The following is a 16,969-nucleotide window of genomic DNA, read 5'->3' as shown; positions in this document are numbered from 1 at the left end:
TGTAAAATACGTATAATTAATATAAAATTGAGGTAAAACTTGAATTTTTCATGGTTACCCATGGAAATTTGCATTGTCCCACGCCATTGCTTCGTGTGATAATGGTATTGTTTCCACCTATATACATACTCGAGGAGGCATTATTACGTGTGTCCATGCAATATGAACCTTGCTATCTCTTCAGTCGTTGTCCAACACTTAGACTCGTAGTGTCTATTTTCCTTTCTTTCCGGTAAAATCAATAATTTTTTCAATAAATTCTCACGGTTATTTATTTTTATTTTCCATATAATATAAAAAAAGAAACAAATACTTTTATTTGTAATTTTTTCTCAAAAATGTATCTTTAAGTTTTATTTCAGTTTCACCTAAAAAATTTATTTTTTTATTATTTGTAAACATTGAATCTGAAACAAAAAAAAAAGAAATTTTGTTAATTTTGAAGATATATTTAAAGATATTTATTTAAATTGTTTCTTCAATGAAGAATTTTTTTTTTATTTAAAAATATTCTTTTTGACTATTTCATCAGTGAGAAAATTTATTTTAAATTATTTAATGAAAAATCTCTTTTGAAAAAATTTATACTAAAAATAAATTTCTTCAAAATAGAATTTTGTTTTTTAAATTAATTAATTAATTTATAGAATTTAATTTAATTCTTTTAAACATTTTTAAAAGTAATAATTTAATTTCATTTTTGTTGATAAACATCAAAAAAATGGACAAATATTTATTTGGAGCAGTTTTTCTATAATTAGAAAAAAAAAATGGAAACAATTTATCGTTACGCTTGTGCTTAATGTAGAAGTGACAATGAATTAAATTTGTGCATTCTGATAAGTTTTTTTTTTTTTTTTGAATAATTGTGATTACTATTGTGTGAAATCATGTGGAACCGAAAAGTATTCATCAGGATTGTTGAAGTGGTACGTTTAAAAGCAATGAATAAAATTATCTTTAATTAATCGAATGTCGTATAGAAAATAATTTTTTTTTTCTACTAAATAGTAAAAAAAATATTATTTTGAATATTATCATTAAAATTGATTTTTTTTTAACAAATCGAATACAGTAAAAAAAACTAAAATAATTCCTCAATGTAATTAGAGATTGAAGTGAAAAATAAACAAATTTTTTTAATATAATTTTCTAATATAGAATAGAATATTTCATTGATGAAATTTATTTTTGAAATTCTTCACGTCACATTAAAAATTCCAAAAATACTTTCGTTTTTTGCGCATATCCTTGCCAGGCATATGAAAATAATTGTATATTTTGTAAGAGTTGATCTACTTGGTGATTCGCAAGACAGAATATCTGCATAGACAGATACAATTCTTTGCGTAGAATAAACCGCCGTTGAAATCACCACAAAAGACCTTATTAATAATGTGACTCACGTTTGTATGTCTTTTATAAAAAAAAAAAGAAAAAAAAACAACAGTTGAGGAAAGATCATTTTCTTATGTATATTAAAATGCATATATAGACGTTTTAGTTCTTTCATATTGAAACTTTAATCGTTTTTTTTTTTTTTTTTCTTTTCTTCACAAAAGCAACGATTTAATAGGTGTGACTGCTTTACTGAAGATACTTAAATGAATTTTATTGCAGACGCATGTTGAACTCAACAAACGATAAATTTTACGTGTGCGCTTTCGAAAACAGCGACGTTTAAATAATAATTCTTTCCTCTTTAGTAGAAAAATAATATGTAAATAAAAATTACCGCATTTTTGTTTATGCTTTTTTTTTGTATATATAATAATTGCGGAAAGTCTTAAATCACTTCTTTTATTTATTTATTCTTTGAAAAAGATTTTTTCTTGAAAAACAATTTTCCTCTTCAATTTCTTCTATTTCTTTTTTTCTTTTTCTATTACTATAATTTTTTTTCTTGATGTTCATCTTTCTATTTCTTTCAATCCAAATAAAAATGAAATTTAAAAATTTTTTTGCAGTTATTGTGTGTGGCATGTGTGGTGGCATTGAGGGTAACTGATGATGAGAGTAAAAGAGTTTTTCACTATCTTCGAAATCGAAGTCTCCAATGGTCATTGCTCAACAACGTAACATGGGGAGTCATTGGTAATGAGCTGCGCATTTTTCTTTAGCACTTTTGTGTCTTTTAATTTAACTTTTACTATTGTGCTTTGTTCTCATCATTAGGACAAGCTTTTGCGACAGTCACATGTGGGGGCTACCTTATTATAACAATAGGTCTTCTTATTGCCGCCGCTACTGGAGAACTTAGAGGTCGCAAAACAGTAAGTTTATATTATTCCTTTCTCCACTTTCATTATAGTTATATTGTAAACATTTAATTAATTTTTTTTTCTTTAACAGTCAACATCACCCTACAGGTGAATTTCACAATATAATAATAATTATTATTTTCCTTATTATAATTGATATTAAAAATAAAAAAATTAATGAAGTAAAAACGTATTCTTTTAAAATAATTATTGTATAAATTACAATAGTGAAACTAACATGTTATTAATGTTATTTTCTAATCAGAGACAAAAATAGAGCAGTAGATAAAAAAAAAAAGTGTAAACTTTTTATCACTTCGTTTTGCTTTAAATTATTTTCACGGTATGAAGTAATCAACTTTTTTTTTGTATCAATTTTTTACAATTGATTCTATTCTTTGAATTTAAATTCATAGGTGAGACTAATTTTGATTCTATTTTCTATAAACACATATGTATGTAATAAAATTCGTCATGCAGTGAATTGCTTAATGCAGTTTAACATGATTAGGTATTATAATAATATATTGTTTGCTTTCGGTCACAGTATTCCAAAATATACAATTTCTCAGGGCCTTGATACTTATAATTTTTTTTTTTTTTTGCGTACCATATAATATATTTATGAGGAATATGTGTTGTAAATCTCAAAAACAAGTGTGTCATTGTTTTCTCTCGACACATTTAAAATGAACCTCATTTATAAAATAATATCCAGTATATATTATAATATTTAACCTTCATTTTCTGGTTGACTAGTTAAAATTTCCTCAAGAAATTCATAAAGCTTGGTAATAATTTATTAATCAAAAAATTAATGAATTGAATTTTAAATTAATTAAATTTATTTTTACTTTCAAAGAAATTTTAAAATTACTGAAGCTAATTTTAAAGTACCTTTTTAAGAAATTCGCGCATAGTAATATATATATTTAAAGCACATATATGAGAGATTACGTAATTTATGTATGAGGAATTTTATAATGTATTATAAGAATGCTTGAGAATAGGTGAAATATAAAAAAAGTGGAATTATTGAGATTTGTCAAGATCGGTTAAGATTTTTTTTCTTTTTTTTTCATAACGGCAATAAGAGCAGATATCGTGAGAACTTTGTCAGCGCATATAACATATAACAAGGAGGTGTCCAAGAAAGTTGTCATTGAAAAGCAAGGTTGAAATTATCCTTAATGTAACGAGGCACGCGTATGCAGTTACTATTATTGCCTTAATACCAACCACATCCCATCTTGACGATCATTAGACACGTAATCTATTTGCAACAATAAACTTTAATGACTCATATAACTGGGTCTCGATATTACTTCTCGGTCCCGCCCGTCTTCAAATCTATAATTTTTATTTAGTCGTTTAATATTTTATTATGTATAGTCAATTCATTAATTTTTACAGTTATTAAACAATTTTTTTTTTATTATTCTTTTAATTTCTAATACAAGAAATTGTCACAAGAGTAATTTTTTCCCTTTCTTTTTAAAAAATTTTAGATTTGTCAAATTTTTTAATTTTTAATTATACTTACTTTTGTGTAATTTCTAAAAAGAGTGTTAATAACAATTTTTGTTTCTTCTCAAGGAATGTTTTTTTCTTGGCCTGGGGGTGATATTTTTTGGAATTGTTGGAGGTCTTTCTTTGGCATCCTTAGACAGTGTTCCGCAAGATTTAATAGACAATGCAGCAGTCCTTGGAACATTGTGTCTCCTCACAGCCTTGGTTTTCATTGCTGATTTACTAATGAGCTCACATCAAGGCAAAAAAAAGCATGATGCCACCCAAACTTTTGGCAGTAAAGAAACAGGCAAGTTTCTAGAAAATTATTTATACGTACCTAGAAAAAAATTTTTTATTAATAATATATTATTATTTAAAAAAAAAAACAAAATAACAGAATTTTTTTCACCTCTCAAAGAAATTTTCTCAATATAGTCAATACCTATTTTATAAATAAATATAATGGAAAAATATTCCTATAATTGAATTTTTGGTTTGGTTTTTTCATTATTATTATCATATTAAATTTCTTTAGGCTCGGTATCAAAACGAATAACTATACAAAGGGAGTATGTAAATAAATTTGACTCAAAAAGTGTTAAAAAACTTGAAAGTTCCGATGAAGTCTTAAAATTTTCAGGTATCAAAATTTTACATAAATTTTTTTGTTAAAATTACTTTAAATTTATCAATAATAATTGATTAGTAGCTTATTATTTCAATAACTAATTGTGTTTCTTTTTTTTTAAATTAATGAATCTTTCTCAACTAATTTTACGTTTTCAATAGATAATTTAAATTTTTAATATCCTAATTTAAGTATTTAAATATTTTAATTTTTTACTTTTGCTAATGAATAAGACATTTTTTTTAACTACTAATGAAACAATAGAGCGAGTCTTAAAGACATTGTGTGGTTAACATAGAATGTCATAAAAAAAAGTAATTCTTGAAAAAAAAGTGATATGTGATCCAAAGCGAATGCTTTGTATTATTGTTAATTCGTTAACACTATTGAAAGACGTAACTAGGGCGTGGAAAAGGTGGCGCCCGTCATGGGCGCATCAAGGTCCTCCATCAGGGACGTTTTTATTAATTTAACCATTTTTATATAAAATTATGCGCGAGAGTCTTATAAATTCATAACAACTTGTTCTAAAATGGCCTAATCTTTTTATCTCGAGATCCGAGTAAATTACAGTCTTTTTTCTAATTTTAATAAACTATATACATTACACTTTCTTCTATCCTGAATCAACCTTCAACAATATCATATAAAAAATTTACATTATAAAACATTTTACCTGAATAAGATCTTTTAACTATTTTTTATCTCTAAATCTTCTAATCTTTTTCAATAACATTTGTTTATGCTTTTTTATTCATCTTCAATTTTTTTGTTAAATAATTATATTTATTTTTAATTTTATAAAAATAAAAAATAATAATAATTTTTTTTCAAATTATTTAAAAAGCAGTTAAGCCAATGACAATGATGACGGTGGAAAAGGAGACAAAAATTGTAAAAAGCAATGGTAGTATGGAAAATTTGAATGATTCTCGTGATTCAAAGGGTCAAGTCACTAATGGATTTAAAAAATCTGAAGGATCACGACTACATGACAATCTCGAGGGTATTGACTATATTGATCGACCCACAACAGATCGAAATTTCAATAGAGAGGAACAAAGGCGACATAGGTAGAAGTCCTATACATATAAAAGCTACTGAAAATTTTTAAAACGCGAGAAATATCACCGAGAATTATTCATTTATTTTTTAATATCTTTTTTAAATTGTTTACTGTATAAATTATTCATTAACCCTTTACATTAATGTTTTTATTTTAATTATTTATTAACCCTTTATAGAATAATTAGTAATATAAAAAATACTCTAAAATTTAAAGAACTCTCATTGATTTAAAAACATGATTTTTAGAATTTTAATCTTCAATAGATGCTAATTTTATAAAAAAAAAATATATTTTCGGTTTGTAAATGCTTTAAGGGGTGGATTTCTTTTTATATTTTGTATGTAGAATATTTTTAGACAAAAAAAAATTATTGTAACATTGTATAAATATATTACTTTTAAAGAAAGTTGGCTGTATTATTCATTTTACCTAGGCAAATTATTTTTTGATTAAATAATTCATTTTTTATCATAAAAAACATTTCATTTGAAATTAATTACTTGAATATTTAATTATATATTAATATTTCTATTAATATTTCATTGAATATTAATAAACTATAAAATTATAATTTTATGTTATTCATTTGATGTTTTTTAACAATATAACGAATTATTTATAATCAATTTTGTAACGATTAAGAATAATTTTTTTTGACGAAAATTTTGTATGTGATAAAATTTACCTGTTATCTCGGTAATATTTCCCTTTATTTGTGTGCAATTATTTGATAAAAACTGAATCAGATGCGACTAGTCTTAGGTTATCCGAAGTTCCTGTGGAGGATCAAAATAAAAAATTTCAAAATGCAGAAAAACAGACACTGGACTATCCACAGAATGTTGATAATTACCGACGACACTTGAGAGATTCCGAGGAACCATTTGAAATTGAAAAACAACGTATGAGAAAGGAAAATGACATTTTCCGAACTCAGGATATTTATCAACGACCAGTCGACGAATTGGATACTCCACGTTTTCCAGCGACCCTAGAAAAGAGAGAACCAATTTTTGCAAAAATTGTTAATCCTGGTGTGAAAATCATGCGTGTCGATCGTGACGTTGAAGAAACAATCGAAAATTACAGGTGTGAATTTCTATTTTGATAAAAATATTAAAATTAGTATTTAAACATTTATTTATTGAATTAAATTAAATTCTTTTTGTTAAGGTTTTCTGATTCAAGCCAATATGACAATGTACCTACCCGAATGTTTTCCTCTTCAAATGGATTCGGGAAAAAAAATCGTGATGCAGTCTTCAGCGTTCCTCGACCAAGTAGATTATACAAGCATCAGGAAAAAACCAAGGATGAGATTGAAATGCTCGAGGAGTATTTCAATGCCTACAGAACAGCGTCGATTGGAACTCAAACGGGAAATCGTTTGCCTTCGTCACCCAATGATCCAGGATATGTTCGTCATACGGCCAGCAATTGGCCACAAAATCTCCGCATCAAAACACCTGGTGGAAGTCCCGAACGAGATAGAGTGTAAATTTTAAAAATTAGATTAAATCTACCATTTTTTTTTTTGCCAAAAAATCATTCAAAAAATAAAATAAATATTCTTTAAAATCTTTTTTGGCAAAAAAATATAGCAACTGAACTGCCTTAATTTGTTAAAATTAAAAATTTTAAACTGTTATGAGTGTCTAAAAAAATGTGTACTTTAATAGTTGGCTAGAAGTTTTTTTTTACAAAAAAATTTTATATGTAAAGTTAGTTTAACTATATAATGATTATTTTTAAAATAATAATTTTTCTCGTCAATAAAGAAAAATTATTACAAACAAAAATTACAAAATCCCAAAGGATTAATTGTATGTAAACGGATCAAAAATATTGGCATTACATTAAAATCCAAAAATTAGATTAATTAGGAAGTAGCATCTAAGATTTAAATAATTTTTTTTAGATTCAATTCTGTGAATCAAGAAAATTATCTAAATTTGTTTTACAATTAGTAAAAAAAAAATTAAACGATAGAAATATGTTTAAATTTAAATGATAAAAAATTATAAATTTAAATAATAAAAATGTAAATTTAATTGGAAAAATACTTATATATAAATAATTAATGTTAAAATTTGCTTAAAAAAACAAATTTATCTAAGAATAATCCGAAGACTGTAATTCATAAACATTTTCTTAAATTACTATATATTATTATTGTTTCCTTCAAAAATGTCAACAAATCAACATTTGGCATAAAAATTTTTAATAAAAATTTATATCTTCTCTCCGACATTACATCATATACATATACATTATCAATATTAATAATGTAATCTTGTAATAATCGCAAGCTGTTAGTCTTTGTCTTAACAACGTAATCGTTAAGATTAGTTTTCTAATTATACATGTTTATTTTTCTTAACAAACAAAATAACTTGCTGTAACTTACAGTTTCTCTTTTTTTTCTTACTCTTTATAAATAAAAAAACATTCACAACTAAAAACTTACAGCAGATCTCTTTTCTTAATTTTTTTTTCTCTTAATAAAATGAAATACATCTAGGCGTACTTCTTTCTTTTTTTTAAATAACTACGACTGATTCACGTTACAATCGTGACAATTCATTTTTTTGCGCATTTAAATAATATCCGAAAGATTGAAAACAATCGGAAAAAATATATTTGATAATAGAGAACTCTAATCTAAAAATTCTCGAGGTTGTACAATAATTTTTACCCCGAAATATTTAAGTTCTCTATATATGGTCATCTTTTTTTTATCTAACCGTGCCTACGCGTATTTACAAAATCGATAATTCGATTAATTACTTGAGCATTTGTTTTTTTTTTTTTCTCTTTCTCTTTCTGGAACCGCTATCCTCTCTAAATGAACGTCGTTCTCGTATATATATATAGTAAGAAAATAATGGCTGATCCCTTTAAAATGAACTTTCTTTCCCCTGATATACACAAATTGCATTTGGAAGAAGATTGTGGATGATTTATCTAAATCGATCGAATCCCATGGGAGGACCCGGATTATTTGTCGATCTTTGTTCCATTGTGATGTATTGTCTAATTAAACGCGAGATCTCATGAGCTTGCTCAGTTTGAAGTCTCGTTATTCGTTGCTGCATCAGATTGCCGCATTTCATGTCTAGATATAAAGTGCCTTCCTCGGATTTCACTTTGCGAGTTGAAATCACCTCAGAATATGGATAATGATAGAGTGTTTCCTGTAATTAATTTGTCAATATTTGATCATTTTGATCTTTAGATCTTTCGATCAGGAAATCGATAATCAATTTATTTAAATTATTTTATTAGTATTTTAATTATTATTATTATTACTATTTTATTTAATTGATTAGTATTCCATTTAGTTAATTCGTATACTTTCGGTTCTTTTGGTTAAAATTTTGAAAACGCAGTACTTTTGAGATGAATCGCAATAATTTCAGAGAGGGTTATTTACCATAAATCCATAAGGCGATAACTTATGATTTTATGACCGTTTTTTTTTTATTGATTTTCAAAAATTTTGAAAATGGATTATTTTTTTGTTTAAAAAAATAAATAATAAAATTAAACAAAAATTTATACCTGAACATTTTTAAGAAATTAAAATTTCATGAAAAATATTACAAAAAACATATAAATATTTCTTAAAATACTATTAAATTAAAATATAAATATACTAAAAAATAATCTTAATTAATCTGATTAAATTAATGTTAAATTAAAATACGATTGAACTAAATAACAATCTGATTAAATTAATTAAAATAATAATAAAATTGAAAAGAGTAAATCTAATTGGCAAATATGAGCAAACTAAATTAGACGAAAATTAAATAAAATTATAAAAGTACAAGAAATCTAAATTAAAATGAATGAATTAAAAACTCACGTGCGTAATGAGGTCGATAAAAAGAACGCCGTGTCTGTTTAGAGCAAGGATGTGGTCGCCGCCTTTTTCTTTTCCCTCTGGCACTCTCTTGACTGCAAAGAAACTGGATCCAAATAGTGGCCACTTTGACAGTATTTCTGTAGAAGAGAAATTTCCATGTCATTGATATAAATTAAAAAATTTATTTAATTCAGTTTAAAAAAAAACTGATAATATAAATATGAAACAAAATTTTAGAATTTAAATATCTTGATTTAAGATTCAGAATAAATTTACCTAAATAAATTGAATCAAATAAAACAAAGAAAAACAAATATAAATAATTAAAAAAAAGGAAATATGAAGAATAGAATATAGAATAAATTTTACCGAGAACTTGAGCTTTACATCCGGCTGGTGGATTATGCATAATATTATTCCACGCTTGTTGGACCATATTGGCCCATTGCTGTGGTCGTGGTTCCCTTAAACTGAGAGCTGGTTTAGGAAGAAGGTATTTAACTTCCTTTGTGGTTGGTTCATGTGTCATATCCGCTGCTCTATGTAACAGTGCTGCGATTTGGGCCATGTCGTACTGTAACAAATTACAATATTTAATATATCTCTCTGAAATTTATAATAAAAATTATTTAAAATTCAAAATTTTATACTCACTATTACTTCCTGGGGTAAATGATCACCGGGTAAAACTAACAATAGGCCTTCCAAATAATCTGGGGCAATTTGATTAAATACCACTTCTATGTACAATGGAGCGTCAAGCCGAAGTGGATAATACCAAACAGATCTAAAAATTCAAAAAAATATATATTTTCTTTCCTAATAAATATTTGAAAAATTTACTTGAAAAAAATAAAATTGATTTTTTTTAAAGAATCTAAAGATGAATTAAAAAAGAATTAATTTTTTAAAAATAATACCTGCAGAATATTAAGTAGAACACCTGATGATTTTTATAAAGTTCAGTAGTCACATCCAACACGTATTCATCTCGTGCTAAAGGCATAGTAAAAGCATCACCATCAACGATGCAATAAAGCGAAAACTCATCCATTTCATTTGGACTTCTTACGGATATTACGTTACACATTTCTTCAATAACATCCTGTAAAATTTCATTAAATTATTGCAAAATTTAAAAAAAAAACACATTTAAAAATAAAAAATAACTTAATTTTGCTACTAACTTGTACAACGGTGGTGCATTTAGTATTTATCACTCTCTCAGTTCCTCCAGGTAATCTATAGATCTGTCTCTTGGCATTTCTACCGGCGCTAATTGCCATTATTTCTTCAACACTGGGAACATTCTTTCTACCTCCGTATTTAACAGTTTTTCGCAAATTTTGCAAACAAACCGTAGCCGTACCATGATAAGCTCGTCTTTTATCATAGGCGGCAGTTTCTAAATATTTTGTAAGATACGGCTTCAGACCATCACTACATGTAAAATAAGCGGCGACTATACTGAAAATTCGCCATCCTCGTTGACAACTTTCTGGATTTGGACTTTTATTATTTGTCGTTTGCTTCATTAATTGACAATAAACTTCATCGCACAGCTGTTCAAATTTATGGCAGTGCTGAAAATAAAGAAACATAGACTGTTCTTAATCTTTAAAAAAACATTTCTTTTTTCAAGTATTTTTAAATTTGTGAATGAAATGAATGTTTATATATAACTAAAGAGAGGAGAATAAACTTTTATAGGGAAAGTGATGTGTTCAGGAATATGTTTTCATTTTAAAAGTCATTAAACCTGTGCTCACCATTAGTATTGTGTAGACACACTTCACCTCATTCATGTCTGGCGGAAGTGACTGATCGCCCATGTATCTCATCAGGTACAGGAAGCATTTTACAGCAAGGGCACTCAACTCGTTGTCCAAACGTAAAAGACTCTGTTCAATAGGAACTGCCGAGTACTTAACTAGGTCTACCTGTTCCTTCCAAGTCCATTCTGCACTATCCTGTTGACCTTTGTTCTTTTTATTCTTCTTTTTACTTTTCAACGATTCTATTACTTTTAACGAACCACTGATTGAACCATCGGCCGTTTTCAACATCTCGAATCTAAAATAATATTGAAAAAAAAACAATTATAATATATTATTCATTTCCTGTATATTCATAAATATATTTATATACATTTATCCTTCCTGTTTATCATCACATGTGTAATTTCATATTAAACAAACTGTGCGCGGAAAATTGCTTTAAGTATCATTTTCAAAATTATATCTACAATAGAAAATAATATGTTTCGTAATACAATAACTATCTTGAAAGTTCGTCTAATGCACTGTAACTTCTAATGGAATATCCAGCATGATTGAAATTTCTTTATAACATACCGTTGTTGGCGTTCTTTCAATAAATTCCTGAGATTCATTCTAGAAGCTATTAAGCTGAATTTTGCAATTTCAAAAAAAAAGATTTGAAATTCAATTCTTAAAAAATTTAGAAAAAAAAATTAGAATTTTCAGACAGTAGCTTCAATTATTATTACTATAATAATAGTTTCAAGCAATTTGGCAATATTTAAAACTAATTTAAAATGTTTTCCATATAAATAGGAGAGAACCGATTTTTTTTTTCATCTAATGACTTTGTTTCCTAATTTATGACTGTAAGAGTGGAATAATTCATTAATTCCTTCTACTGTCTAATCTTGCATGAGAAAATCATAATTGATTCTAGGTACACAATGGTACAATTAAAATTAATGCGAGCATTATAATACACGCTACAAGGTAGCAATTTCTTTTTCAACCATCTGAAAAAGTCAGTAAACTAGGTTTTCTTGACTACATTTTAATAATCAGGTGAAATAAGTAAAGAAATTTTACATTCATACTTTATGACACATAAATTCCTATACATATTCACTTCAACTATAAATAATCTATCATATTTTATTGTGAACGAATTTTTTTTTTTAAATATTATAATCTATCATCAGCCGTGTGTAATATTTTCTATTTGAGAAAACGAAATTTTACTATGCATATGAAATCGTACAAATAATAATAATAATAAAAAAAAATATACATGAATCGGATAAAATCAGATTTCACTGCATTGAAAAACACGAATTTCAACTCCTTTCGACCAATACTCGTTTATAATTATCAGTTTTGATCCTTGTACCATATGCGCATTCCTCGTGAAATGTACAACTGTTAACTTTCGTTGGAAAGTGTTTACATTCCCGAGTTGTCGTAGTAGAAAAAAGTGCACACTCTTTGATAACGAATACAAATCAGCAAACAGTACCCAGAAGTCAATTGCATATATATATATATATACTATCCATATGTGCATTTCCTTATTCGCTTAGATTTCACTCAAGCTTTGAAAAAAAGGAAAAAAAAAAACTTGTTCGATGTTAACGATGGATTGTTAATTAACAATTTCGCCTCAGGAAATAAGAGATATAATATTTATTAATTTATTTATTTACGAGTGGTTTATTTCGTCTGTTGATGATATACCCATAAAATTTGTTACACTTTGAGGTTCGTTGTTCACGGTCGCCATTTCCGAGAAAAGTTGATGAGTGTTACATAAAAAGTATTTTATGCTAATTAAAGAAAGTCGGAAAATGGCAATTCCCTTTCTCCTAAAAAAAAACCCCCCCTCATACTTTAATAGTCGATTGTTCTTCAAAATCGAGTTTTCGCTTCAAGGAATATAAACAGAATTCAAGATATCTTCAAGAAGACGAATTTTCTATATTGAAAATATTTATTATTCTTATATTTATTTTTCAGTTTATAATTTTATAAAAATTGTAAATGGATTATTTTTTAATTATTGAAAAGATGAAAATGATGAAGATTTTACTATTTATGATTATTATCTATTAATTTAAACTAACGTCAATGCGGAATTGTCTTTCTTATATAAAAAGTCGTGTTGAGAAAGCATAACATTCACGATTCTCAGATATCATCGCAATGCATGTAGTCAAATCTTGACGCACTTTATTTCCTCGCGAAATCTCCATTGTTCTTGCACTTCAAATGATATTCTCAATCTAAGACTCACTATGCATATAAATAGCTAATTTACTAAATTTCACTAAATGTTTGGAGAATCCTTTACTACTGACTAGAATTTAATTCAATCTAAATCTAAAATAAAAATTTCTTTTTTTTCAATTAATTCTGAAGTTATCAATAATTGTAAACAAATAATCAGAAAATCGTATTTTTTCCTTTCTCTCTGATTAATTACAGGCGATAATAAATTATTTTCTAATCCAATTTTATCAATTTTGAAATCTAATTTTTCCTTTATTTTCGATTAAGTGAATTATTTTCTAATTGAAAATTATTTAATACTCACTTTTCGGTACTTTGTCGGAAATTGAGCATTGCGTATTGTAACAACGAGTGCTTTCCATCATTTACAACTGGTCCACTCTCGTATATACTTTCTTCCTGTGAGCGGCCAGTCTCTTCCTGATGCCGCCACTCTTGATTCTCAGTGTTTTTATTCATCTGATTCTTCTGATGATGAACGTTGTTGATCTGGTTTGCAGCTGACACATGATTCGAGATCCTCGACGCAGACGAGTGTCCTTCATGATCATTTACGTGATTGAAATTGGATTGGTTGTGCGACGACTGGTTGTGTCCCATATGAGATGATACGTGATTGGCCTGCGATTGAATCGACTTGGTGATCTGCGAGACATGATTCTCGTGATGAATTGGCTTGTGCAATGGTTTATGTTCAACCTAAAATAAGAGAAAAATGAAATTAATAAAAATATGATTGATCATACCGGACAATATATGTAATTTTTATTTTTATTTCCATAGTTGTCCAATCAACAAAATAAAAGGAACTTTCTTTAAATTTTGGAATTATAATGGGCTATTTTTCTCAATTTCGTCAAAATATATTTATGGTCTACTACCCACAATGGATGTCGATTGTTCTCTTACACGAAGAACTTGTTCCTCCACGCGATCAAATACCGGTACTTAAATCTCGCATGCCAGCATCCATTTCTGACTTGTTCCATCGCAAGGAATGCGCGTCGATCTTGCAACTGGCTATATAATCTCAATTCCGCGTTTCTCGACTCATATGGAGTATTTAGTAATCGAGTCGCGCATTATCTAATTACCGGCTCTCCTATTCTAATCACATCTTTTATTCAATATTCGATTAGTTTTATACAATTTACACTGAAAATGGAATGAACGACTTTTAAAGAAATTTTTCCAAAAAAGTAAATTCAGGAAATAAAACATTTTTGCCTTTTGAAAATAAAGAAATAGCTTCATATTTTGAATTTCAGTTGCAAACAAACTGTAAAGTAAATAGTTGGATAATATATATGTAATTTTCAGTTGATGAAAATGTAGTGATAAAAAAGGGGCAAGTAGCGAGGAAAAGAGTCATTACACTCACAGGCAGAAATTCCTAGATAATTTTCTAAAAGTAGCGAGTAGGATGCAGAGATGTCGACCCTGACCTAGATAATCATTAATGCATCCAGATTCGTCGTAAAGACTTTGAATATACAGTTACTCTCGGTGATTAAAGAGAACGTTAAAAATCATTTGAATTACGCTCCTTTTATCTTGCAATGTGCAATATAGTAACGCCTTACGATGATTTTGCCTGTCCAGGAAGAAAATATTCATGACCAGTTATAAATAACTTTATGGGAAATATTAAAACACAAGTTGTGTATTTATTTTCAAGCTATATAAAACAGTAGTTCCCGGTTCTATATGATGTTATGCTTCACTGATTTTTATATTCTTAAATAATTTCTCATTTTTTATCAACACCTTTATACAAACTTATTATTTAGCCTATTGATGATAACGCTAACTATAAAGAAGAAAAGAAAATAATAACGATGAAGAATACATTGATATTTAAATTTTTTTTTTTTAATTTTCTATAAAGCTAATTAATTGAACTATTTGAACTTCAAGACTAAATGTCGCATTAACTTTCTCTCTTTCCATATATACGTAATTATATGAAATAATATAAAAAATATACATATATATAATTTTCCTGTAAAGTCAGCATTAAATATATTATACCAAAATCTTGATTATAATTTGAATACACGATAAAAAGTATTGAGTAAGCAGAGAAGTTCACTTGAAGAGAATGTATATATGAGCTAAGACCACAGGATTTCAATATGCTGATGAATGCAAGTAAATTTTATTGCGTCAAGATAAACGTGCCAAATTAACAAATAGTAAACGTTTACCTCTCATTACAAAATAAATTATTATTATTATATTGTTCGCGAATGTAATATAATGGATAGTAATTTTCTAAATCTACATGATGTAAAATTTTCCAAATGATTTATAATGCAAAAATATTATTTCACTATATATCTAATTTGACTTACAACACATTATTGTGTGAAGGTTGATCAAGACATGCGGAATATTTCTCCGTCTATTAAAATTAAGTAAACTTGATTGGTCATTGAAAATTGATTGAAGCCTAATGAGTAGTCATTATTTATGCCTCAAAGAACTGTTGATGAAATAAAAAAAAATTTTTTTTACTATTATGGTGTCTCAAATTAAAGATGAATTATGAATATAAAAATATGCGAAAAAAATGTTAAATATTAAAATATAAAATACCAACGAAATGTTTATTTTTCATTTAAAAAAAAATAAAAGAATTTTCTAGAAAATGTGCAAATTGAAGAAGAAAAAAAAACGCGCATATATTGGAACAAAATTATTCCTTTCTATCGACTTTCTTGCACTATATGTGGTACACATTTTACGTAATTATATTAATTGCCTGGAGAGTAGCAAGAAGCTTAAAGTGGAAATTACTAACAGAATTCTAGATTGGCGTGCCCACAAGTGTTATTGTACATCATATAGGGTGCGGTTATACAAAAAGAGAAGATCCATGAGATGTTTTGTGTATAACGGGAGCATTAATATAAGAAGCAAAACGAAAACTCATCGATCTCTCAGTCTCGACCATCTTCTTTTAATTTACATACTTTCATATACGTTATAAATATGTTAAACGCAACTTGAAAAATAAATTCTAATAGAAAACTTATTTTTTTTTTTTTACTTTTATCTCCAAACCGCCTACTCATTTTTATATTAACATTATAATCGCATCATATGAAAAAATCATTTCATTATATTTGTACAATGATCACAGAAAAAAATCTCATATTGTTCAAAAAAATGCAAATTGGATCATTTTGTTTGAAAATTGTAAATTTAAATATAAATTAAAAAAATAAATTTATAGAATTAAAGAATACAAAACTTTTAAATTGGAAAAAGAGAAAAAAAAACTGTAAACCTAATCAAGAAAATCGAAAATAAAAATCGGAAACAAAATTAAAAATATCTTGTTGAATCAGTCAAGTTTTTGGCCATCACGAAACTGAAAAGAGAAATCGAAGGCCTCGATCACCTGCGATTAAACTATAAATATATATATATATATTTGAATCTGATATAAAAGTCTCGACCTGATAATTCTTGACCTTCTCGTCAAGTTTGTCCAAGGTTTCCTGAATCGACATGAGTGTTCGATCTCCCGATTTATCTCCATTGTGCGAATCGTTTCTCGTTCTTAAATCCTCAAAGCGT

General features: G+C 27.0%; 2 protein-coding genes across 9 annotated transcripts in view; one reads left to right on the top strand and one right to left on the bottom strand.

Annotated features, from left to right (window-relative positions):
• The first annotated feature begins 153 nt into the window (after nucleotides 1–153).
• On the top strand, nucleotides 154–7,932 carry LOC127286902 (uncharacterized). 8 transcript variants are annotated; one of them, XM_051313533.1, is made up of 9 exons: nucleotides 154–232; nucleotides 747–929; nucleotides 1,968–2,094; nucleotides 2,176–2,273; nucleotides 3,858–4,080; nucleotides 4,309–4,413; nucleotides 5,249–5,474; nucleotides 6,233–6,559; nucleotides 6,644–7,932. In XM_051313533.1, exons 2-9 carry the CDS (start codon nucleotides 891–893, stop codon nucleotides 6,966–6,968), a joined length of 1,470 nt encoding a protein of 489 aa, XP_051169490.1. In that variant the 5' UTR covers nucleotides 154–232; nucleotides 747–890; the 3' UTR covers nucleotides 6,969–7,932. The 8 variants fall into 8 exon arrangements, with proteins under 8 accessions (XP_051169490.1, XP_051169489.1, XP_051169484.1 ...); XM_051313532.1 differs by having other exon boundaries at nucleotides 155–232; nucleotides 5,252–5,474; nucleotides 6,227–6,559; XM_051313527.1 differs by having other exon boundaries at nucleotides 155–232; nucleotides 6,227–6,559.
• LOC127286898 (unconventional myosin-XV) overlaps nucleotides 7,675–16,969 on the bottom strand; it is a 58,688-nt gene continuing 49,393 nt past the window's right edge. Inside the window, exons 27-34 of the mRNA XM_051313522.1 lie at nucleotides 13,689–14,083; nucleotides 11,108–11,411; nucleotides 10,526–10,921; nucleotides 10,259–10,443; nucleotides 9,993–10,125; nucleotides 9,708–9,912; nucleotides 9,339–9,475; nucleotides 7,675–8,664 (exon numbers count right to left, since the gene is read on the bottom strand). Coding sequence (XP_051169479.1) covers nucleotides 8,431–8,664; nucleotides 9,339–9,475; nucleotides 9,708–9,912; nucleotides 9,993–10,125; nucleotides 10,259–10,443; nucleotides 10,526–10,921; nucleotides 11,108–11,411; nucleotides 13,689–14,083 — 1,989 coding nt within the window. The 3' untranslated portion in view covers nucleotides 7,675–8,430. The remainder of the gene's footprint in view (nucleotides 8,665–9,338; nucleotides 9,476–9,707; nucleotides 9,913–9,992; nucleotides 10,126–10,258; nucleotides 10,444–10,525; nucleotides 10,922–11,107; nucleotides 11,412–13,688; nucleotides 14,084–16,969) is intronic.

This window comes from Leptopilina boulardi, unplaced genomic scaffold (genome assembly GCF_019393585.1).
Source record: "Leptopilina boulardi isolate dan_hultmark-lab unplaced genomic scaffold, ZJU_Lbou_2.1 LbouV2_364, whole genome shotgun sequence".
Classification (NCBI taxonomy): domain Eukaryota; kingdom Metazoa; phylum Arthropoda; class Insecta; order Hymenoptera; family Figitidae; genus Leptopilina; species Leptopilina boulardi.
This window is presented reverse-complemented; position numbering and strand designations above follow the sequence as displayed.